The sequence below is a fragment of the Ruditapes philippinarum genome, unplaced genomic scaffold, assembly GCF_026571515.1.
Source record: "Ruditapes philippinarum isolate M1 unplaced genomic scaffold, ASM2657151v2 ctg7627_1_1_1_1, whole genome shotgun sequence".
Taxonomy (NCBI): Eukaryota; Metazoa; Mollusca; class Bivalvia; order Venerida; family Veneridae; genus Ruditapes; species Ruditapes philippinarum.
The window spans coordinates 2,562-29,973 of NW_026864730.1; the positions used below are offsets into that span (position 1 = coordinate 2,562).

The 27,412-nt window shown below is 31.7% G+C and overlaps 1 protein-coding gene across 1 annotated transcript; it reads right to left on the reverse strand.

Moving 5' to 3' along the window:
• On the reverse strand, positions 1–26,823 carry LOC132726665 (uncharacterized). The gene is made up of 13 exons (XM_060712009.1): positions 26,561–26,823; positions 20,976–21,059; positions 20,633–20,708; positions 16,727–16,869; positions 8,430–8,453; positions 7,102–7,602; positions 6,441–6,731; positions 6,128–6,202; positions 5,413–5,763; positions 2,673–2,936; positions 2,233–2,496; positions 1,823–1,918; positions 1–239 (listed from the first exon to the last, which is right to left on the reverse strand). Exons 2-13 carry the CDS (start codon positions 21,043–21,045, stop codon positions 79–81), a joined length of 2,316 nt encoding a protein of 771 aa, XP_060567992.1. The 5' UTR covers positions 21,046–21,059; positions 26,561–26,823; the 3' UTR covers positions 1–78.
• Between the last annotated feature and the right edge of the window lie 589 nt (positions 26,824–27,412).

Consider the following 27,412-nt stretch of genomic DNA (forward strand, 5'->3'; position numbering starts at 1 on the left):
TGATCTTATATAAATTGTTTCTATGAAGCTGACTTATTTCGATGCAAGAATGTTATTGTTTTGTTTGATTTTTATCACTTAAAAAGGAACATCTCTTGGTAAATCATTTTCGTCTACATGTATCTCGCTTTCCGTTTCTTCAATCCTTTCGTAAGTTGATTTTAACCGATTTCTAAAAGACAAGGAGCTGTAGCCACTTTCTTTATCGCTCACATCAACGTCGGCTTTATTTCCCATACCTGAAAATGATATTCAAAGAAAATGATAATCATATTTTGTTAAAAATAATGCTAAATTTTAATAATAAAAAAATGAAATTTTAATTTGAAGACACGTAAGAAATACATGTAACAATATTTGTGTGCATTTATCTAAGTTTATAGAAGGTATTATACCCTTGTTACTACTGTCTTCATTGACATATGTATCGTGATGTATTGTCTATAACCTACATAATTATTAACAAACACAACTATAAACTATATTCCTATTTATAACAACAGAAACCATTATAACAAAAAAAAAACAAAAAAAAACAAAAAACAAAAAACGCCCGTCACAAAATGTATGCCGCCAACAATATTTTCCTTCAACTTCTAGCTGTGACCTTGGCCTACTGACCTTCTTCAAGCACTTAACACTGCGTCTTTTGATGATACTTAATCTAAAATCTCTCTTTTTGTCTCCGGACAATCTCATGATGTGTTGCTTTTTTGTATCTCTAATGACGTTGGCATTGTATACCCGGATTATGCGTTTTCTGATCAGTCACATGATGGTGATCATAAGATTTGGAATATCTGAATTCATTATGGTCCTTACACATTTTTATCTGACCTTTCACCAATATGCGTGACATTGACCTCTGACACAAGAATACGGAATTTTGTATGAGGCACATTTGTGCAAAGACAAACTATTCCTTTTTGGAATCCCCTGCATATGCTTTTACAAAATAGTATTACATTGTGCTGGGAAATGTGTTTCTATCTTATGTCAACAAGAGTATTCAACATCACACATTAAATCAGTGACTTCAAATGAAATGGAAATATTTATGCACAATAGAAATTTCAAGTCCATATATCTATGAAATTAATTTCAGTAGTTTCAGACCGGAAATTATTTCAAATATATAAAGCGTAATTTCCATGTATTAAATAACACATAACTCTTTCACAGTTCAGTGGATTAGAACCTAAATATTTTTTTTAATTTCTGATATTTACTACTTGCTAACAAAGTATGAGTCAGTCCATTAAGTTTTCAGTAGACTTACATATTGTGTACGAACAGAAAGGTATATAACACCATTTAATATTACTTACAGTAAAATATAATATACCGATACCCAACCGCCCTCAGAAGTTTGTTGCAGGAAGTTTGGTGTGCAATAACTGTTGACAATGTAGATAATACTTTATTTTTAACAAACTTCTTTTAATAATGACAAATTGAAGACACTATAATGACTTTTATGCATGCATTTTTCTTTAATGTAGCGTATGATATGCAATAGATTTATGAGTGTAATATATGTAAAATGTCAATGCTGTCCGAAACAGTACGTATAGAATCGTAAGAATTCTTTTTTTTATTTACACAACTATGCAACCCTGTTTTCCTAGGTAAATGACTAGTAATAACCATTTTGTCCGCAGATGACCGACTAATTGTCCCAAATCCGCGGCTAGAGACAAATGATCATTAGAAGCAATGTCCGAAGAGAAATTTTAACTCGGCGGAGGATTAAACCAGCGACCTCTGGAATACAAATCCGATTACCCTATTCACTAAGTTTGTGGTATGGGATTATATTTACCTGTCTTTTGTTTTGGTGTCGTTCGGCAATACAATCCCTCAAAAATAACTTTTGTCTCTGTTACATTTACAGGAATGAGACTTGTAATCCTAGGTTCTGTTGATAAATTAGAAATTAAAACATAAATTAATAAAGGCTTGACATACCCATTTGTCGTACTACTGCTCTAATTTTATGTGAAGAAACTGTATTTATTAAAGTTAAACATTATTACATGGACTTTCAAGTATGTAAGACACAAAAATAAAGTACATTAAGAAACTATTCATATTTGTGATAATGAAGTTAATATGATTACTGTATTATTTGCATCCGCAAATCCAACATTTGTACGTAGACAATTTTACTACTCGTATTTTAGTAAAATATTTATGATTGTTACTGTAATGTAAGAAGAAATCAGGATTTACCTTTATTTTGAATATGAACATGTTGTGGTATTTGATTAGTTGCGATGAGAACCTGTAGAAACAAGTTTCGTTTAGTGTAGTCTTGTAAGAGAATTTGTTGCATTATCCATTGTGCAAATTGTCTGCGGTATTTAATACCGATCACACTTTTACCAATAAGACCTTTCTTATAGCACTTGTCAAACACTAATGATGGAGACATTTCATCAACAAATTGATCGTAACACGTCGTTAAAACATCATCATCAAATGAAGGTGCTGATTCTATAAATCAAATTATAATGATCACAGTTAAAATAGATACTATGAAACAAACGGCAATATTTTCATATTTTCGATATGGATTTGAACTTACGTATGTTCATCTCATATATTATGACTTCAGTTAATGATTCATGTATTTTTAAACATATTGCTCTCAAGTAAATTGTTGCGCTTACCTACTGGACCAATGCATTTCCATATAAATGGTTTTCTTTTCTTAAGCTCATTGAGGAATGTTCTTTGTCCGGATTCTGGCTTTTTTATCAGGAATGAAATCATTTCTTTCATGCAATCTGTACGAGAAACACTCCTAGCCTCCCACATCAATTCTGCTTCTCTAGTTGTAAAGATATCCATTTTAATAAATCCAATGGCATCTAACTCTTCTATAAGAAATTCTGAATTTGATACAATAATAGCTTTTGGATCTACTGCCGTTTCTGAAAATGAAACATAATTTATGCAAAAAGATGATTCTTTGAAGGCTATCATATACTGACAAAACATAATTAAAAATATCATACAAAAAGTAAATATTGTGATTTATACCAGTTTTTGCATCGTTTTTACCTGGAGTTTTGTCTTTAGAAACAAAATGATGAAAAACAATTCATCCGATGTATATTATTGTAGATGCCACATCTAACATATACAAAAGCGTGGTAATCAGGACAAAACAGATTGATATAATTAATCTTCCAATGTCGTAAAAGCAAATATATAACAAGAAAAAAAAGAGAAATTTTTGTGACATGTAATTGTTTTCTTTCACTTGTGTCATTTATCTTGTTGTCTAATTGTTAACTTTAGTCACAGAACAATGACTCTAAATAAGTTTTATCAAACTTGAATAAAAACATCGTTCGTACAATTTAAGTTTTTTTTATCTCATCTGACCTTTGATCCGAGAATTCTACCACGAAATCTATAAATGAAAATAAAGTGTCATACTCAGATTGAAATCATTTTATTCTCTGAATAAAGGATATTTGACATCAAAAGTTACCCTGTATATTGCAAGTAAAGTGAAATAATTGATAAATTACTACATGCACGCTTTACACAGCTGCATTTGATTTTTAGAATAAAAAGGATCTCTGACCTTAGCCAATGTTATAAACCTCGGATATGAATGGATTTAGAAATTTGAAATTGACATAAAATTTTAGAAACACCCGCAGATGTGTTTATACGGTGATTTTGTTGTATTTTCCTTGTGACACATCAGTGTCATTTCATGAAAAGCGACGCATAGTTCCCAAGTGTCCTAATCGTAAAAACACTTGAAAACTTTTTAAGTTGAATATAAACGAACATCTTTGATGGTAATATAATTTAACGTAACATTCGTCACATGTCTGCCAATTTTTCATATTTTCTTTGGTTATTTTAAATTAGGTATATCTTATAATTGTTGGAAACCGGAATGATCCTCAATATGATTGTCACAGTGAGAGTTTCTTTACATATAGCAAATTATATATAGCAAATACTCCACTTGCAAGCGAGGAGTGGGAAAAAGAGAAAAGGAATGCTTACAACGGTTTTTGCATGCATGGTAAAATAATTGATAAATTACTACATGCACGTTTTAACCCAGCTGCATTTGGTAGTGAAAAATACAAATTTCAAGATATCAGTAAACATTTCTGAGAAGGTTAAGGAACAACAATTGAACAAATAAAATGGCAGATATTTGATTTTTAATGTTTTTCTGATGAAAAAACATGTACAGTCTCATATAATTCAAAACATAATTTAAATGATTTGATAAAATATTCAAATATCAATGTAATATAATACCTATGCTGGCGTTAAATACATGTGATATAACTATATTATCTAGTTCTATAACACTAGCATTAATATATACTTTAAATGTTATATGATTCATGATCAAAGAAACAGAATACATACATTTCAACATATATGTAAAGCAATAAGATAACATTAACGGAATTGAAAACTTAATCAACAAATAAAATCATGCGAGAACGTGCTATTTTTGATTGCTTCAGAGTGCTTTTGACTGCAGTTTAACCTGTATATAATAGAAACACTAAGGAAAATCATTAATATTATCTTAAATAAGTGATCTTCTCTAGCAAAATGTCCAAGTCATAATACATTGTGAAAGAGAATATGTATTTTTCTTTCGTATAGTTTAGCCACAACTTGCCGACTGATTCCAAATGTCCAAATTATTTTTTGTATAAAAATGAAAAACAATATATAAGGATATATTCTAACTTTGACATTAATCAAGTACTGAAATTAGAATTTTGGGGGTGTTTTATTTTTCAACATGTTTGTTTCATGAAATTAATTCGAAGCAGAAAGAAATTGAACAATACAATTTTAGTAGCAAGCAAATGATCGTGTTAAAATAAATTTACATTACTCATAACAAAGCAAAAGCGTGGTATCGTTTCTATATTTACTCCCGGCGCGGAAACACGAAAATGCACGCCAATTATGTACGAGAATGTGCATTTGCTGTCAGTGTTCACATTACAAATCGATGCGTACTAATTCCAATAAAGACATATGAATTAAAATGTCAAAGATGCTTTGTAATTAAAAACAGAAATAACTTGTAAATTTACGCCAACATTATTTGTTAGGTTTGACAACTCCAAAAGTTATCACGAAAAAAGGCGACAACGTACACGATACACATCAGGCGTGACATCCTTAGAAAGAGGAAATGTTATTAATATAACTGTTAACATTTTGTTTAAACAATTCATAGATTAAGGTTAACTAATAATCTGATCTTCCAAATTTTAAATTAACCATTGAAGCATATTTCTAAATTTTGCATAAACAGTCGCATTTAAAACAATATCGAAACAAGTCTGTTACTGATACAAGAAATACAAGAACTTAAAACGAAAATTGCCATTTAACAGTTACCTGTACATTCTGTCTTCTGTGGTGCATTTATTTCTACTTTGACATTAATATGTGTTGATATGTCTCTCAGTGCCTTTGCTAGGACCGGATTGGCAAAGATGGTGCTCAATAACTTTGAAATACCTTCTTTCGTACCACTGTTGAGTAAACGCTTTATTGAACCTTTTCTACAGCCTTTTATTCGAATAATGATGCTGCCTTTGCCAATGTCAGAAATCAAACATTCTGTTTCATGTATAAGGTCTTCGTTTATATAGTGTTTTACGTCATACCTTTTTGCTTTTCTCCTGATATGCTTTTCTTTCTTACGTTTTCTTGGGAAATCTAACGTAAAAGACATTTCATCCTCCTCTGTAAATACACCTTATTAAATAAATTACAATTTCTTATATTTGGTCAATGCAAAGTTTTATCCAGTTCAGGTGAACATTGTATCCGATTTGATCAACATATCATGCAATATATAAATCTTATTTCTTAACATGATTACAAAAACGTTTTCAAATGTCAATAATCTTAAAATCAATAAAACATTTTACTACTTTCCATTTTTAAAACCGTTCAGTTTTCAGGATTTGCTCGATTTTGAAAATCTTTTTTAATAAATATATATATGAAGAAGTTCGATTCCTTGTGTGGATCTCATATATCAAAAATAGGTTCTACTATGAAATCAATATAAGGACAATATTTTGTTACAAAAATTATAAAATACCTAAAACGTTTATTTCAGTGCTGCCACTTTCACCAAGTCTAGTAACAATTAAATCATCGTCAGCATGTTTTCTTTCTGTGAACAGTCATAACTCATTTGTTAACTAATGAATATTGACATTCGTTTAATCATGAAAAGATCAACTATTATTGTACACTACATTTTTATATAATCTAATAATCTATAATTGACACCATGATTTGCCTATTATGTATACAAATACATCATTTTAATTGCTTTATGTCAATTAAAAGATTAATTTAATTTTATCCAATAAGTAATATTAAGACGTCGAGAACAAACGAAGACAAACCTGTCTCATCCTGTACACGTTGAATATCTTCTAAAACGTTATATCCTTCCATTAAGAGAGCGTAGTTAAATAAATGAAATCTTCGCCTTTTATGACCTTCTACAACTTTTGCAAGTAACACTTTCGTCCGATACTTCCTGGAACCCTCATCAAGAATTTCTTCATAGTCATTTAGTGTAAATTCTTTATGTATGAGGAAATGCTCTGCAATCTTTTCAGGGCAATCGATGTAATCAACCAGCACCTCCGGTCGTTTCAATAAAATTTCCACCTCTGTTGATGTTATTTCATCTGTCAAAACATACAAGTATATGATAAATTTGATATTCAAACACCTTAGACTAAAAGTACGCATACAACTACGAAAACTACAATAATTTTGATATTTCTTTGAGAAAATAAACGTTTTTTTTTAATTTTGTGTCAGAACCCTTTTTTTCGGCTTTTTGTTTTTTTCTGTTGTGCTGTTATATTTGTTACTTAAATCAATATACTTTCGGCAAATTAGTTACTCTTTGCCTGAACATGTAAATGTTTTCGTGGCCCTTTTTGATCATATGAATTCGAATAGATACTCGTATATGCGCACAATCTAATCAATTTGTAAAAAACAGCTACGTTTTGATATACGTGCCGTTTTATATCTTTTAAACTGGGATACCTGGTATAAATAAAGGCCTCTGAATTCCCGAACTTAGGGCGTCACAAATGTGTTTCAATCCTATTTGGCAGAGTGATGATAAGAAAGTACTGTAAGCTGACGTTTTTCTAGACTTTAGAAGCGTCCGTAAGAACAAATCAGCTCGATCTTGCCTGTATTTTATGATACGGATCTTCTCCTCCTGAGCTTCAGTAAAAACATCTTCTTGTATAAAGTAGTCTAACAGATATTCGACATCAAGTTCTGACTTCAGGTAAGAGAAATGTGACAATATAGTATCATTTTCATCACATGTGAGACCAGAATTATATGGCAAACGATAATCTCGGCATGATCTCGCTGGTTTATGTGATGCGTCATGTGAATAAATATAGAAATGACCACCACCATCATCATTTAAGTTTGGCGGGTATTCGTCCTTTGATAATATCGTTGATCGATCTAACCCATCGCTGTTATTTCCGTCATTGTTTGATTCTGGAAGTGTAGCTTTAGTGCCAGCTTAAATCAAAAGATATGAACTCTTATCTGCATATATGTGAAACATAATTTACAATCAATATAACTCCTGTATTGCCTATCTTTATAATGTTAAACAATAATATGATACTAACATAACATTCTTATATAATTTTATGCGTCAAAGTTTCCTAAATTGAAGGGCATTGAGAAGTACCATAGTATTTTTTCAAATTTTTTCTTTAACGTTTTGTCTATAGAGAATTGCCTGTAATCAGATGAATGTTTTGGGTTTTAACTTTTTCGTCACATCGACACAGTATAGGTCATATCGCGACGTTCCAGCTTTACTGATGGAGGAAGATCTTAGGTGCCCTTCCGTGCATTATTTCAGGCACGAACGGGCACCTGAGTAGAACCACCGACGTTCCGTAAGCTAGCTGGATAGCTTCCTCACATGAAAGAATTCAAAGTCCCTGTCGGGAATTGAACCCTTAGCGATGAGGGGCAAGTGGTTTGAAATCAACGACCTTAACCACTCGGCCACGGACGCCCCATTCGCTTTACTTAAAATTCTTTTTTTGACACCGGTAGTGCCTGATATTCATGAACTTTGTCAAATGATCACACGTATAAACAGGAATAAGACACGCTAACCAGATATGATTTAATAGCATAGCAGGATATGATTATTTAGTATAGCAGATTGCAAAATGACTTATTTCAGTTAAATATGTACTGTTTCATTATTTACATCATTTCGTTAGACAACTTTTCTTAGAAAATTACAATGACTATAAATTATAATAATTTGAATTATATTTTTATGTTAAATGCTAAAATGATCAAAAGAAGTCAAGGTAACTCACACGAGTATCCACTGCTTTCAAGTTCTGCAAAGTATTGTACAAGCTTAGTCATTTCAGTCTTATAATATAACTAGATTTAAGTAGAGAGTAGAGATTATCAGGCTACATGCTTTTCAGTGGACAATGAAATCATATTTTGGTAATTGCACAGTAAAAATATAAAATATAATGCTCATAGTAGCAGTACTATATCTGAATGTTTATGAACCGAATATATCTTAATTACTTGCAAAACAAACACATTTCCTCTTAGTAAGTGAGTAAATGAGTAGTGAGCAAGTAAGTAAGAAAGTAAGAAAGTAAGTAAGTATGTAACTTAGTACGTAGATAAGTAAGTATTTTTGTTATAGTGACATACGCCATTTATTATCACTATACAATAGTTTAGAAACATGGAAAACATCCGACCCAGTGGACCTATAAGTCACCAAAAACTAGACATCATAATCAATATGATTAATTCAAACATATTTTATTCATACATTAGCATATTTACATACATGAAATTTACAACCAAAACTAGAAAAGGATTAGACTGGAAGCAACCTAATGCTTATCAATTTGAAGTCTTTTCCCAATGTACAATAAATATATGTGCTTAATAAGGCGAAATAAATTGTCGTTTGTTGACTAAGAAGGCTGATGTGTTACAACTTGCATCGAAAATGAATACATAAATATAAATCAATTATTTAAAGAAAAGCAAAATAAGACTAATAATGATAATAGTTTCATAAGTTCAGATAGAAGAAGAGATAGAAAGGGAAAAACAACAGACAAAAGTGACCTGTGATTCAACCCTTAATGATAGTTGAAAATTGTTGAAGAGTCAAAGCGACCCGATTTTTCAATATATTTATGAACTGCAAGAAATTTTTTCTTATTATCTGAGTCTTTAAGCGTCGTGTTACCAAACAGGATGGTTTTTAGTGAAACATGACAGTATGTGCTTATACAGTTTATCAACTGAGGTCCTATGTTTTTATAAAGAGGACAGTCGAGAAAAAATGACGAGTTGTTTCCCTTTGTCCACAGACGCAAAGAGGCGAAAGTATGATATTCTTAGAAAAAAAGTCTTCAGCCAAAATGCTACAGTTGGTCCTCAGACGTGTGTGGAAAATCTGGAGTTTTCTTTTGCCATAATAAAAATATTTCGGTGGCTTTTGAATGTTAGAAGATATACAATAATAACTATAAATGACAATAATGTTGGAGAGCTGCGAACGTCACTTTGAATTAAAGGCTCGAGTCGTGGATGGCAAGAAGGAATTATAATATAGCGTGGTTCGAGCTCTATGAGCTCTGTGATAGGTTTGATTGTGTAGGCTATATGATTGTCTTGAAGCATTTCAGAAAGATAAGGAGGGGCAAGATTTTTGTTGGGCAATTGACTCAAGTTTGGTTGCATCTGTTACAATACGAGCTGCCTCATACTGAAGCTTTTCGATTGTTGCCTTTTCTTGAGATGTACAGTTATCAAAGTTAACAACACCGTATTCTAAAAGAGAACGAATGAAAGACATATCAAAAAATTTCCAGTGAATGACGATGAAGGATAAATTTCAACTTTCGCATTACATTGATAGGCTTGTAGGATTTCTCATTATATAGTTTTGATGAATATTCCATCTGAGATCAGAAGAGAAAAAATACACCAAGATGATTATGATGAGTAACTTCTTGAATAGTCTCCCTATTCATCTTAAAGGGTGGATGGACTTGTTTGCCTTTTTTTCGAGTCAAGATATGAGATTCTGTTTTTTTTTCGGGTTGAACTTTAACAACCAGGTTTTGGCCGAGTCGGAGATAGTAGAGAGATCGGAGTTAAAAGTGGTAGCAGAAGAGGTAGGATCATCTACAATTAGATATAGACTCGTGTCACCAGCAAATAGACGAATATTAGCTTTTATATCGATAACAATGTCGTTATCATACGTTAAGAACAAAAGAGGTCCCAAGATAGATCCTTGAGGTACTCCTGCTTTAACAGTGTTCCATTTAGAATATGCGCCAGCTTGCGGCAATGGAGATAGGATTTGAACCATGAAAGCAAGTTTCCATTGATGCCCATACATTTAAGTTTAGAGAATAGGCCTTTATGACACACCCTGTCGAATACTTTACTAACATCACAGAATACAGCACGAACTTCCTAAAGGCGTCAATTGCTTCAGTAAAAAAAAATTGTACAGATAAGTTTGATTGTTGTTTAGTCACCAGGTATGAAGCCTGACTGCAAAGATGTTCGAAGGTTGGTGGAGTGGAGGTAGTTGAAGGTGTGTTTGAAAACAATTATTTCAAAAACTAATGCTAATATGGATGCACATATTGAAGCTCATACTTAAAGTGAGGATATTAGTACTTTAAATCTTCAGCAAGTAATCATTGAGACACATCGACATGTTAAAGGTTTAAATGTAAAATTTTACGATTTTAGAAAAGATCTTAATTCGCTAAAGGCATCAAATGCAAAATTGCAAGAAGAAAATCAAATTTTAACAAATACAGTATCAGATTTAAATGCTAAAATTGCATCCATGGAGACAAAAGTCGATAATGCAAATGAACGGTGTGAACACCTAGAAGCTCAAAGTCGTCGAGAAATTTACTTTTCTTTGGGTTTCGACAAGAAAGCCATGAATCATGGGATGAGTATGAAGCTAAAATAAGAAATTACATATCGAATAATCTTGAGATTGACGAAACCACTATTGAGCTTGAACGTGCACGTCGCTTGACAAAAAAAGTAACCTCTCCTATAATTGTTAACTTTAACAAATTCAAAGATAAAGATCTTATTCTACAAAAATACCGCCAAGTCCTAAGGTACAAAGCAAGCAGCAGCGATCAATCAGATTATGACGATATTCGAGTATCTGAAGACTTTACAACGCATACTAGGAAAATCAGGTCCAAACTTAATCCGTATATCGACATCTTCAAGAAGCAGAACAAACGATCGTTTATTAGATATGATAAGCTGATTGTGGACGGTGTAACTTATATTTTTGACTTTGACAAGGATGATATTGTTCCCGAGGAATAGAGCAGTGGCCAAGGTCTGAATAATAAACTGCCACATTTGAATATTGGACATGATGTTACAAATTCTGATTTTGACGTAAATTTTCATGCTATGAAATTAGGTGTGTGTAATATTTCTGGTTTATCATCAAAATTGACTGGAAGAAACGATATTTGTGATTTAACAGATTTTGTTGCTAATATTTAGTCATTTAGCATTATTGGTTTTGTCGAAACTTGGGCTAAGAATTATGGTTAGTTTTCATTAACTGGGTATACATGTTTTGATGTTATTAGACCACTAAGTAAAAATGCAAAACGAAATTCAGGTGGAATATCTGTTTCTGTAAAAATATTATATTTCAGTATGCAGAAATTAGACAACTTAGATCCTCTAGTCACAATATTTTATGGCTACTTGTTAGATCTAAAGTTAATATTTTTCATAATATGCTATTAGGTTTTGTTTATATTTCTCCAGAAAATTCGTCCATACATTCGAATGAGGCATTGTTTGATATAATCGAAAACGAGCTTGCTTTTTTCAAAAGTAACTATCCGGGTCATTCCATTTTTGTTTTAGGTGACTTTAATGCATATACATCCACAAACCCAGATTATATTGCTATGGATGGTGGATTTCCATTGTTAAGTGATACTTTTTATATTGAAGATACTATTCCGCCACCTAGAGCTTATTCTGATGGTAAATCTATAAATAATTATGGCCAAAAATTGCTTCAGCTTTGTATTGCTACTGGGCTTCGTATATGTAATGGCAGAATCGGTAACGATGCTGGCAAAGGTTGTTGTACATGTTATACTGATTATTCTCCTAGTCCTATTGATTATATTTTGTCTGATATGTCATTATCTGATTATGTCTTAGATTTTGATGTTGAAAACCGAATTAAATCCATACACATGTCTGTTTACATTAAAATTAAGAGCTCATCACAATTAGAAGATAATCTTTTTGATCAAGTATTTAGTAATGTATCTGAAAATCTATATACTAAACTGAAATGGGATGAAAATAATAAACAACAATACATTGAAAAGTTAATTATAGGTCTTGACTCAATGTATGACTATTTTAATACTGCTTTAGATAATAATGATATACATCTAGCTATACAGAGACTAACAGATTGCTTTTACAATGCTGGATCAAACATAAACAGAAAAAATGGTGTAAATAATCTTAATACAAATCAGAAATGTCAAAAATGGTATAATTCTACTGGTAAACGACTTCGTACCAATGTTCTTCAGAGGTTAAGAGAATTTCGTAGATCATGCGCTGATAACGCTTTAAACAACTACAAATTAGCTAAATCCGAATATCGAGAAACATGTCGTAAGTGTAAATAAGATATGAAGCTAATGAACGATCAAAACTTGTCGCTGCTGCCAATTGTAATAACCCAAAATATTTTTGGAATTATTTAAAGACAAACACAATCGGGTTAATATAACAACTGAGGATTGGAATGATTATTTTCATAGTTTATTTAATCCAGTTGTTAACGGTGAGTTTGATGATATCACAAACAACAGTGTAATATTTAATGATATTCTTGATTCCGCAATCTCTCCCTCTGAGGTCAGCTGGGCAATAGGTCAACTCAAATTAGGCAAATCAGCTGGTATTGATGGCATTACAGCTGAGTTTATTAAAGCAGCCTCTGACAGACTTATCCCGATTTTATGTTTGTTATATAATAAGCTATACGATAATGGTGAATTTCCCAACAATTGGTCAATCTCACTTATCACACCTGTACTTAAAAAGGGTAACCAAAACGATCCAAGTAAATATCGTGGAATCAGCTTACTACCTGTACTGAGTAAAATATTTACATCTATTTTAAATAGAAGGCTTGAGAAATGGTGTGATGCAAACTCTGTATTAGGTGAAGAACAAGGTGGGTTTAGGAGTGGTTATAACACTATAGATAATATATTTTGCCTGTGCACTTTTATAACTAAGTATCTACAAAAACCTCAAGGCCGTTTTTATACTTTATTCGTTGATGTTGAAAAAGCATTTGACCGAATTAATAGACAGGCTCTATACAATAAACTATGCTCAAATAATGTTAGTATAAAGTTTTTAAAAATGATCAAATCGTTATATTATGATATTAAAGCAAGAGTTAAATCCCCATCTGGACTAACAGAAAGTTTTGAATGCCCGTTTGGTGTCAGGCAGGGGTGTACGTTATCTCCATTACTATTTTCTCTATTCTTAAATGGCCTAAATAATTATGTTAGCGATGGTTGCCATGGTGTCTCATTGGAACTTAAACAAATATTCACTTTACTTTACGCCGACGATTTAGTTCTAATTGCCAAAACAAAAATAGAGCTTCAGAGAATGATTAATCGGTTAAAGTCGTACTGTGATTATTGGAATCTAAAAATTAATCTTGATAAAACAAAGGTCATTGTCTTTAGGAATGGTGGTTACCGGCGTGCTTATGAAAAATGGTTCTATGGCGTAGAAAATATTCAAGTAACGTTTACTATAAATATTTAGGAATAGTGTTTTCGTCTAAATTATCATGGTATATGTGTCAAAAAACATTATCTGAACAAGCAAATAAAGCTATTTTTTCACTTAAAACTAATAAATACAGATTCGGACAACTTCCTGTATCTCTATTGTTCAAAATTTTTTACTCAAAAATACAGCCTATATTGACATATGGCTCTGAAATTTGGTTTTCTTATGAAGCTAAAGATATTGACATCGTACATAACAAGTTTTGTAAATATGCATTGAAACTAAACTGGTCTACTCCTAATAAGTATGTATATGGAGAGTTGGGCGGATTTTCACTATATTGTAACAGATGTCTTAAAGCAATCAAATACTGGTTTAGGATTCTAAAAATGAATGAAATGCTATAAAATCCAATACCGGTGGGCAGAAAATAACATTGATTGCTGGGCATTTCAAATTAGGCGTTTTCTTTACATGAATGGATTTGGTCATGTATGGATTAACCAGAGAGTAGGAAATATTGACTTGTTCTGTCGTGAATTATCTCAAAGATTGCGCGATATTGATGTTCAAACATGGCGGGAGGCTCTTGATTCATCTAGCAGACTGTTGTTTTATAAAAACATTAAAATTGACTTTATAAGAGAATCGTACCTAGGCCAAATTGAAAATTCATATTACAGGTCGCTCATTGTAAAATTAAGAGGCGGTTTACTGCCCTTGGGTTATAACACTGGATTCTTCAATAATATACCAATTGATCAAAGGATATGTCCTCTCTGTTTTACGGGCTTAGACGACGATTATCACATTCTCTTGATTTGTATTCACTTTAATTCTATACGTAAAAACATTCTACCAGATATACTGGTGAAAATCCTTCACGTGAAAAATTTATATCTGTTCTAAGAAACGCAGATGTGACATTATATAAGAGTATCGCACGTTTTCTTGATCATGCACTTAAATATAGCCGCCAATTCAGTACTTAAAAAATACATACATAAAACATTATAAAGGTAATTATATAGTGTATTCTACAAATGATCTACGAAATTCTCTTAATATCTTTATATATCTATAAAACAAAATTGATATAATGTCTACCAATGTTTATATTACAACATACTATTTATATCTATGATCATCTCATTATACTTTACCATTGCTATTTCATGTTTGTTGTATTATGTTGTATTTTAGGCCGGAGGCCTATGTTACATAAATAAACTTTACTTACATTACTTACTTACCAATTGTAGAAAGAAAAGTTATAGGGCGATAGTTTCCAGGAATAGATCGATCACCAGATTTAAATATAGGCAAGACAAACGCTTCTTTCCAACATATGGGAAATATCAAAGAACGTAGAGATTCATCAGACAAATCAGCTATCAAAGGAGTAGAAAGCTCATTATACAACTCTGCAAGAATTCTGTTGTTTTTACCATCTGGACTTGCTGCTTTACCTAATGATAGGTGTTTTAGGACAAGTGAAATTTCATCGGGTGTTATAGAATATGATTCCATATTTGATGTACAAAGTTCATTTTGGTGGAAAATTGCAGAAGTTTGCTTTGGTTCATTCAAATGTGTTTGGTCAATAAAATAGTCTTTCAGTATGTCTGCTTTTGTCTTTTCGTCTTCAGCTAAAATATCACCATTTTGCAGAGGAGGAATAGAGGAAGAAGAACAAGGTTTTATAAATGATTTCAGACATGACCACCATGATTTTGAGTTTTGCTGTGTTGTCTTAAGATTATTTGCAAGACTTTTGTATATGAACATGATTTGCTTTTGAAATGTTTATATTTGAAATAATATTGGTGCGAAGTGTCCTAAATCGCAACCAATCGCGTTCTGTGTTGGTGCGTTTGGCTTTTTTTTGTAATGTCTACGTCTTTCTCTGATAAGTGTTTTCAAATAATGAGGAAACCAGGGTGGGTCATTTGGTCTTATGGTTACGTTTCTGATAGGAATACATATTTTTGATATATCTATTATGGCTTCTGTGATTTTGTGCGCGTATATATCTATGCTTTGATCTTTATATGGTGCCAATTTGTTGGAGCTGCAAGTTCTCAAATTTGTCAAACAGCAATATATGTATTGTATAAGTGTGAGAATTTGGTTTATTGAAATTTTTCAGGCCAAAAATAGGACAGGCTCACCAACAGTGTATATGAATAAAGGATTCGATGTATGAATAATATCGAATAGTGAGCTGGAGCTTCCAGTAAAGTGAGTTTGCTCTGAAATAAGTTGAGTAAAAGAGATTAATTTTCTAGAGGCAGTAGAATTAGGCATGTTCATGTTGAAGTATCCCTTGATTTTGATGTTTGGTATACCGGATTCAACAGCAAGGTTAATGGATTCTTCGATTAAGGAGTGTTGTAGAGTAGAAGTGTTAGGTGGGCGGTAGTAAATACCATAGAGAAAGCGTTTTGTTTTGCTGATAATTTCAACCCAATATGATTACATAGACGATACATAATTAAAAATATATCAGAATATAATTCACTTAAGCAATATTTAAAGAAATGTGTACGACATTTAACTATGTCATATATAGAGTTGTTCTTCTATTTAGATATTATTTTCGCGGATGATTGTTTGGAAAATGCTAATCTATGAGAGACAGGGGAAGGAATGTATTTATCTTTTATTTGTCCTCAATATAATATATCTTTACATTTCGAAAAAAATATATATAAAAATATGATATTATTACTGTTTAAAATTTTGCAACACAAATTGGGCTCACCGTCTTTTATTCTCATATCTTTGGTTTGAATAAAGTCATCAACTGGTTTACACAAAATGAGCCTGCAATTCTTGTCTTTGAAAATGGCAGTATGTTCTCCCGTATCATATCTACCCTCGAATAAATTTGCATCGGTTCCAATTCTGCAAGCCACAATCGAGACAAAGTTATTACAAAATGTATAGACCTTTTTACAATACGATTCTTCCATAGCAACCAATGTTGCATCTCGCGCATGCAACAAAATAAATAAAATTGACAACAGTGTATGATACTTAAAGGCTTTAATAGTCGTGGTTCCATGTTATATCAACCAGAAAACATGTATTTTGGGATGACTTAAAGCGGTAAGTACTTAAAACGTCAATTGATATTTATAACAGATATAATAAAAGTGCAGGACTTATAATCCAATGGTCAAAAGGCGCATACAAAAGACGTCTGTTTAAGGTATCATTAGACGACTTTTTCATCCGTAATTTGAATTTAAACATCAGGGTTTAAAAGATTAAATTTTATTACTATTGTATTACATAATATTACACAATGTATATTGTACACTTCCTTTGGATTGGCCAGGCGGTAAGTGTCAAAAAGATTGACACGCGACCGTGGTTGTTTGTTTCCAGCTAAATATTGTATAAATATCATTCAACCGGGACGTTTTAGAACCACGACATAGTTAATCACGTACAATTATGAATCAAAGCACAGAATGCGCTGAATTTGTTTGGGTCTCAGAATGTCAGAAAGGTGAAGGTTGTGAGATTATAAAACAATTTGTTTTTGTATAGTGCCACCAATGCTTTCCAGCGTTTTAATTGTAGTAGATTGACTATAAGACTAATTACAACACTGATATTCAACCCTATTTGTTTTTGACTTAAACAATTTGAAAAAGAAATGAGTTGCCTTAACTGGGATTTGAACTCCAGACCTCTCGCTTCATAGGCGAGCGCGCAAACCCATCGGTCACTGTGAATTTATATCTTAATGGCCTGAAGAAAACCATATTATTCTAAATTAGGGTTTGTAACGACGCTAACTGTTGTTTAACACTTGTGTAAATAATCATGGCGCTTACTATAAGCATGTATATCTATAAAGAAAAAAACAATATTAGAAATCTTCGACCATTCGGGAATTATTTTGCTTGAAAATTAATCCGCCAGTCATCTCACCATATTTACGCAGTGATCTTCCCTGAATTGTTCGGCATTAGTGTTACATAAAAAGGGAAGTAACCGCTTCAAAAAAGCGGACTACTTTCGGCATTTGCAATTAACAGCATTAGAGTCTGAAATTTCGCTACCATTATTTGTTTGGTCTGACGACCCAAACAAATAAAAACGTAATTTAAGTAACTTTTATATATACCGATCTCATCAATGTTTATTGATTTGTGAAGTGACAATTAGTGTGACTTGCATTAAAAAACATTAACATGTGTCACGAGGAACCGGATAAAATTAGTGTTATTTCACTTTCCTTAATAATTTTGAAAAAAAAAACTATTTAAAATATATTTATGTGACTTTCAAATTATCTGTTTTGCATCACAGTCAAATAAAGGATAAAAATTATAAAATTTCTTTTATCTTTTTTATGAACCATTTCAACAACAATTTAGTTGACTCTCATTTGAATAAAAGAAATAATTCCACATTTTCTTAAAAAGAATCTCAATGTCAGGTCCGTGACACCGTAAGGGGAATTCTTAAACAATTTCCTTTTCCATGCCTTTTTATGGCAATCTTGGCAACAAAGCTATAAAGGAATCTTTTTAATTTTGTTTAAAGCCATTTTATAAACTTTTCTACCTTTTACCTTAAACTAACTCGGAATAGTCTATGATCTTCTTCTATATTTCTATGTTAGACTATGCTTTTTACCCTACGCAGATTGCGCATGTGCGGGGAAATACTACTTCCGGTCGATTTTTCATAGCAACGGACCGCGTCGTAAAAGGTCTATATTAAATTGGAACTAGGACGCCTGGATATTCGATATAAACTTTGAATGTATACGCATATTTTCTAATATTTTCTGATACCGTGTATATTTTAATTTGAAGAATTATTATTTTTTAACTTTGTTATGGTCAATAGTACTTTATGAAGACTATAATCAGCAATGGATCCTATTGCAAAAGTAAACCGAGCCGCAAATTACACTATAGTCTTCGCTTGACAAAAGCGTAAGTGTTCTCCCTTGTTTTATCTATTTAGAATCAAAATTATACCGGTCTGAGCGGTGTTAATCGACTATTTGTATCATAGTTTAGGGACCTTTCTGTTGAAAATGTTTCAGTGTTAAATCGTATACATATGTTAACTGGAGTGCAGGTATTAGTTGTCCGCACTCCAGAGCATAACCATTCATATTGTGACAACAGGGAACGTGTTTTTTATGTTTGACTATGATACAAAAGAGAAAAAACATCAAAACACTCGGCAATCTGATCAATACTCGGGGGCTACACCCCCTCGTTCAAATCAGATAGCTTCGTATTCGATGCTCTTTCTATTACTTATTCCGGTGCCGTTTAGATGCACAAAAAACAAAAACTCGCCATAATGCATCAATACTTCAAACCGGTGTTGAATTAAAAAACCGTACTGCGGAATTACACGATTTATTTTGCGAGTCGTTTAAAAAATGTACATTCTCATATATCACTTCAAGACCAATTTTAAATTTCTCGCTTTGTTGCCAAAGATTGTTTTCTTATGTCCGTATACAAATAACGGAGTGTGCAACTGTAGTTTATCGTGATTTGATATCACGGACCCAGGCTTGAATGAAATCATGCAGAAGATAAACACGTTGTCTCTTCCAAAAGGTGAACTGTGTTTCATTTTGGAAACGCATCGTTGTAAGAACTGTTGCAAAACAGCTGATTTTTTTCAATTTTTCCATCTGTTTATCTTTAGAAACTAAGAAACAAGTTCGTTTTGAAGAAATTGAAATGTATATATCTTGAGATGACTTGGATAGTGCTGTTCTGACATAGTTTTGGCTTCAAAAACTTTAGCCCTCTTTTGTGTAGTAAAGCGAGGACACATGCGTACTTTTTATGAACTTTAGTCCTCTGTGGTATAGTCAATGCTTTTTATGAGCATATAGTCGAAGTTTTGTCCGTCCGTCCGGATGTCCATCCATCAGTCCAGCTGGAGATATTGCCCTTTGCCTATTTTTACACTTTTAACTTTGTCTAGGACATAACTCTAACTTTGTATGTAAATAGATCTCACTTAAAACGTAACTCTGCCTTGTCTAATATTAGAGTTATTGCTCTTTGTTCATTGTAACACTGAGAATCAATAGGGAGTAGTTTCTATCTGTCCAAAAACCTGTTCGGGGAGCATCACCCTGTTCAACCGGCCTTTGTTATTAGATTTGGTTAACGAGTCTGATGCATTTAATATCTTATATACATGTTCTAAGTTTATGCTCAAATTTGATGTTTTATTGTTGGCCATTTGCTTATTATATATCATTTAATCGGGATATAATTAATTAATGTCTAAGGCATTAAACCATTATGGGCGTGTCAGCAGTTAAACACGAGTACTACTAGTGTTGATGTAATGGAATTTTCGTGTCGTAACGCTTCCCAATTAATTTCAACAACTAGACAGACGTCTAGGTTGCATTTTATTCGGCTCTTCTAAAGGTATGCATTTCAGAGCTGTCCATTACTTCGCAGCCATTTAACGCGTGCGTAAAACCTTGCTTGTCATTATCGTATATTATATTCTTTACATTGTCATATATCATGTATCTGTTTGTTCTAATGGACGAACAACGAAAATAAAAGTTGATATCAAACTTAACATATATTGGATAAGCAAATTGTCTATACTGGTTTTCAATTGTAGAATCATTCAAAGCAGAAATATTTACCTTCTATATTCTTCTTCGGTCAGATTCTCTGTTTGTGAAGACTGTGAATGAAGCCTTCGTCCTATGGCAGACGGATCTGAAAGTATGTTGGGTTTTTACATAAATATATTATTTAAGTACACTAAACAAGGTTTAATGTATTGAATGCTTTTTGCTATGTAAAAATGTATCTTCTTTCGGAGAGTTAAGTTTTGTTGCAGTTAAACCAATTTATAACAAACTCTTGATAAAACCGTATCGTTTTAGAATATGATAACAAGTTTCTCACAATAAAATCAATATTAAATAGACTTATTTATATTTGTTATCAATCCGAAAGAAGTGGCATTCTAGCTCACATTACCTGTTCCATGTGTATTTACACAGCATTCTGCCTTTAGTCCAACTGCAGTCTTACAACATGTATTTCCCATTTGGAACCTACAAACTACATGTCATTTTTAGCTTGAAAAAAATCAACAATAATTTCATTAGTATTTTTATATAATTATATACGACATTATATGCCGTGGTTAAAATTTGCATGCCCTAAGATAAAGAAAAATAGATTTTTAAAAATATAGAAAGATATATAAAAGATACTTGTTCAGAACTGTATGTATCGGCAAAACATGACATTAAAGTTAATAATTATGCGTTCACATTTTTTTTTCATTAAAGATGAAGCCAGTGCGGGAGTATGCGCTTTTAAGCTTCTTGTTCATTTTTCGTTCACGTTTTCAACGTGGTTGCTTCTTATACATTAATCGAAACACGTCGACGATTATTCTTGCATATCAGACTGGCGTTTCCGTTAGTTTTACCCATGCCGGAAATTTCATCTGGCATGGGGGGTTCCAGATGAGTCGCGTGCTGTGCAATGGCACGATAAAGATGACGTCATTTTACCGTTATGAATGATTTTGTAATTCATACGCTGATGAATGAAAGTAGTTACGGTTGTAATGATATAAATTTTCATTGAAAATAAAGATAAAAAATTTAAAATATAATGGAATATGGTAGAATATGCAAGAAAAAATATCTGACATATGTTTGCGGTTCGGATCGGAATATCCGTCCCGAGGTGACCCGCCCATTGGGCGGTAACGAGGCTTGCGAACCGCAAAATATGACAGATATTATTATTCATAATAAAAGTTTGACGGAAAAGGCCGCGAAGATGCGATTGCTGGTACATATACACTTTATGAGAATATAGCCCTTTTTGCCGATTTAAACTTTCCGGTCCTGCTGTCGTAAATGCTTCTCGTAATAACGATGTAATTCGAGTATTAACGCCTTTATTTTCGTTTTTGTTTTCGCTATTTATTCCGCATATTAAGGCCTTTTTGAATTATTACGACTTTATTCGCATTACTACAACTTTTGTTTCGCGTAATTACACCTTTTGTTTTGCATTTTGACACCTTCCGTTTTGTATTATAGCGCCTTTCCAATATTTTTTTTTTAATTTTACATGACACCATTAGGCGGCTTACGTAATAGGTGCGTTTGAAAGGCGCCTTTCATATTGATTATATATCTATCTATCACATTTCCTGATATGTGGACTGAAGGCGTCATTGTTCCGTTACATAAAAAGGCGATAAAAATTATGTAAATAATGACAGGAGAATCACGCTCGAAATTATTTATATCAATTTTGAATAAAAGGATTATGACTTATTGTAATGAAAATAATATTATATCTGATTTAGAAAAGGAAAATCGACAGTTGATGCTTTGTGTATCTTGTTCACATTAGTTCAGAAGTATTTACATGAAAATAAACGTCTTTATTGTGTTTTTATTGATTTTAAAAAATGTTTTGACAGTATATATAGAAATGCCCTAAGTGGAATTAGAGGTAAAATGCTACGTATTGTTAACAAGGGGCACGACCTGAAGTGGTAGCACACTTGGTTCAAGCGAGCTAATTAGTTGCAAACTTGACAAAATGGCGAACACGGCGTGATTTTTTGAAACGGGTGAACGAATTTTTGCCAGGCAAGGGGTTTCTTTGTTATTTTGAAGTTCATTAGTATGTCTGTTCCATAATGCAATATATATGCCACACTCGGTTAAAGATTTCAGCATCCTAGATTCTGTTTTGACGAAGTTATTGAAGATATAAACTGATCATGTAGATATTTTGAAATTTGACATGTGACTGTTCTGGTCGGGTTTTCTCCTAATTTATTCGAATATGTAACTTTTGAACTGCATTTAACAATAACAAAATATGTTTCTGTCAATGCTGTACAAATGGTTAGTTCGCAAGTCCGAAGATAACGTTCAGTACACAAAAATATCTTGTTCAAGCACATTTTGGTTGCAGACTTATACTTCAAGCATTTTGGGTTGCAAACTTATTCTTATGCTTTTGAACTTTGCAAGAGGAATGTAGAAGGTTATATATATTAACCTATTTTCAATGGCAATTATTGACATTTATGTTCTGTTACTTGTTTTTGTTATAAATGTTATTTATACTTTCTTCTTTTACAACAATTATGCACTTTATGTTTCAAATTACATGGTTCTCAGTTCAATACTATAATCATCAGTAAAAGCCTGCAAACAAAATAATAGCATACAAATGTATATGAAAATATTTACTGATACTTCAATTCTAAAATTTGTCATCATATGTAAAATGCAAATGAAAACTACATACAAAACATACGTATGTGAGAGTACTGTTGTATGTAAGTGAATTATTTTCATCATAAACATAAGGACATATGCACACATACGATGTTACTCGGCAAAATTTCCAAAGTTTATCAAAACCACAAGAAAAGTTAATTTGTTTCGTATGTAATATTCAGCAGTTGCTTTAGACATAAAGTATGTAAATGTACTTAAAATATTTTTACAAACCAAAAGTTAAAATGATGTACATGCTTCTTTACAATATTTCGGATTTGATGTACATCATGTGTCAATTGGTATTCTAAAGATGATTTTGATTATTAGATCATAATATAAATATAAATGATATACGATTGGTTATTTACATTGACTGATACGTGACAAAACTACTTAAAGTCATTGTTCGAGTGAGGGAATTTGGACAATTTTTCGATTGGTCAATTATAAGGAACAATTTAAAGAAACATGTGAATAATGCCCTTGTGTCAATGTTAATATAGTTTTTATCTACTGAATAATCAAATTTATTTCAAATCTCAAAAAAGAACAATAATGAAAGCTGTTTGTTGCTATTTTTTCTTATTTTCCTTTACAGTTAGTCATGCCAAGATATAAAAAAAGTCCTAAGACTTTGTAAAAAGAAAAGGAGTATATCGAGGAGAAAAAATGAAGATAAACACAACTGAACTTCAAATTAGCATATTGTGTTACATGTATATATCTATTTTGAAAGACCGGACCCTTTGTTAGGATATATCTGCACGCATGCGCAATTTGTATATATATTTCTTATTAGATGAACGGGTATAATTGCCTTAATATTGCTAATTATTAAAAAAAATGATAAGTTATTCCTCGCTAAAAATATGCATGCCACATTATTGACACAAAAGTTTGCAACCAAAAATGCTTGAAGTATAAGTCTGCAACCAAAATGTGCTTGAACAAGATATTTTTGTGTATTGAACGTTATCTTCGGACTTGCGAACTAAACCGTTTGTACAGCATTGACATTGTTAAATGCAGTTCAAAACTTACAAATTTGAATAAATTAGGAGAAAAACCGGCCAGAACAGTCACATGTCAAATTTCAAAATATCTACATGATCAGTTTATATCTTCAATAACTTCGTCAAAACAGAATCTAGGATGCTGAAACCTTTAACCGAGTGTGGCATATATATTGCATTATGGAATAGGCATACTAATGAACTTCAAAATAACAAAGAAACCCACTTGCCTGGCAAAAATTCGTTCACCCGTTTAAAAAAATCACGCCGTTTTCGCCATTTTGTCAAGTTTGCAACCAATTCGCTCGCTTGAACCAAGTGTGCAACCACTTCACGTCCTGCCCCTTGATTATGAATCTACTTTTTAATGTCATTGAAAAAGTCGCCATTTTGAATTGCTGCAAGGTAGGTTTCCGATCCATTTTTTTTTAAATTGAAAGTGGGACGTTACTGTGTTAAGAAGGAACTGTTAGCTGTTGTTGAAAACATTGTTGCTGATTTTAGTTGAAAATATTATATAAACACTATATGTATCAATGATTTTATTTATTTTTGTTATCAACATTCTTGCTTGTTAAACTGTTATAATTATACTATACTATACACATAGAAATGACATTTTCTTTGTAACACTAGTACTCTTCATCATGGTGTTTATGAACAATAGATTTTATTTCATTGAAAGTTTTACATTAGTTATTATTTGTTCCCTAACTACTTAATAATTTTTTATTATGTGTAGTAAAATAATAAAATTGTCAATAATTAAGTGTTTTTCAAAATGGCCTTGTTATTGGGCTTTAGACTCTCATATCAGCCTTCGGCCTTTGACCTAAGGCTAATATGACAGTATATGACGGATTCAACAGTCTTCAGACCAATAACAAGGTCATTATGAATACACTTAATTCTTTAAAATACTGCATATGATTCACTGCCATTATTTAAAAAGATAATTATCGGTGATATCAGCAATATTTTAGCCTATATAGATATATTTGCTTTTCACGTATTATAATCTATTAAGATATTGGCTTATTTCCAAACCGTTTTGTATTTTGAAGGATAAGACATACCAAAATAAACTCGTCATATATCGAACAGTTCATCGATTTTTCTTTCAGTCATTTACAATTTTGGCAATCTAGCAAATAATTTAAGGCATACGCTATTTAAAGTATTCAAAAAATACATGGAAAATATAAACTGTATTCAACTTTTATGAAGAAATGAACATGTGAAGCGAAAAAATGTGTGTTAAATAGAAATTAATTGCTAAGCTAATTAACTATTACTTGACTTAAGGAAAAAAATGTATATTTTGTAAATGACTGTGCATTCACCAAACTTATAAATATTTGGTGGCGGCGGTATATCTTACTTATAAATAAAGCAATAATTTTTATAAATTAAGGTATTGATGACTTAATTCGAATATTACAAATCTATAGTATATGGAAACGTTAAAGAGTCTCAATTTAGTGCGATCATGATGTGTAAATGGCCTGATTTTAATTAGATTTGGTTAGATTCTATAATATAAATCAAATTATTTTATTCACAAATCGAACAAAAATCAATCGACTAACACAAAATGAACGCACTATATGGAGGTCCTTTAACGTTTCCGTAATGTTATAATAATTTTCATTTAAATCAAAGAAAATATGCAATATTAAATGTTATATTAAACAATGGCCGTATGCCAAAATTATAACCTTCGCCAAGCAGTTCAAATTTTGTTTATACTTGGCAAGACTTCATTTCAAAATCGTTTAGTTTATAATTATATAATAAATCATTTATAAGTTTAAACGGTTATTAAATACTGTATCAAACACATCCAGGTTCAAAAACTAGTAGAACCTTTCATTTTCAAACCGTCCAAAATATAAATCACTTTCATTAGAAACGAATATAAGTTATCATACATTTTCTATTCTTTTATTAATACCAAAATAAGCGTGGATAAAATGTGGATAAATTGAGTCGAAAATATATCACAATTTCTGTCACTGTATGGATTGAAGCTATTAGCAAACATTTATAGAAAAATCCTTAAGCTTAAAGCGTAGATCTAGGCCAAATTTTGATGTATTATTATATTCAACGTATAAATGTATATTTATTTGTGTAATATTTATGTTAATTGTATGGCATGACCATATTTAGTATATGTTAATAGTCAAAGGCATATGAAATGCCGTTGTGCAAATAAATAACTAGAAATGAAATGTTATTTATTATTATTCTGAATTTAATAACTAATACAAAAGCTTACCTTACAAAATCAAATTTTCATGTGCTCAAAGAATTTGGAAATCCAATGTAACATATCTTAGGACATACATTGATTAATGTTGGAATTGTTCCAAAATAAACAATATATATCTTTTCAACATCCAAACTTAAGACGTCCTTTTTTAAACAATATTTAACGCCAAATCATAATTGTAATATGGTTATGATTATAAAAAAATACATAAATTAAAATTACAAAGTAAGGGCAGAATAATCTAGCTGTTTAACTCCTTATAGACCGTACCAAACAGGAAGTAAATATAAATTAATTTATCATGGCAACTGCAACTTTTCGACCCTTTCCGTCCGTCTTCGGATAAGGACCTTGAACTACACAGAATTGATACGGTACTTCGGTCTTACCTAAGAGTAATTTAATGCTGGGAATTGTGGACTTAGTTTATTCCAATATCATTCCACCTAAATTAAGTTATAGATATTTTATTCATATATTTATTATTATGGTTGTAGAAACCGAAAGTACAAAATGTCTACCGTTGACATTCATTCGGATTTATTGATAATTCTATATCAGTGGGCATTTTTAAATTGATAATGACTGTTAGACATATATTTTACCGAAATATACTTTATTTTCATGTGCATGTCAAAACTATAGGCTGCATTCGTTATACATTATCAATGATTGTATCATAGTTTGGGCACATGTGGCAGTATTAGTGTTTGGACACCCCACCCCTATCTGCCCCTGGACCCCTACTACAACCCTGAAAAAAATAATTCAACACTCTAAGGATTACTATAAGGTACCAAATACAAAACCACCGATGAAATTATATAAAAAAAATTTTTTCCACTATCAAAATTATAG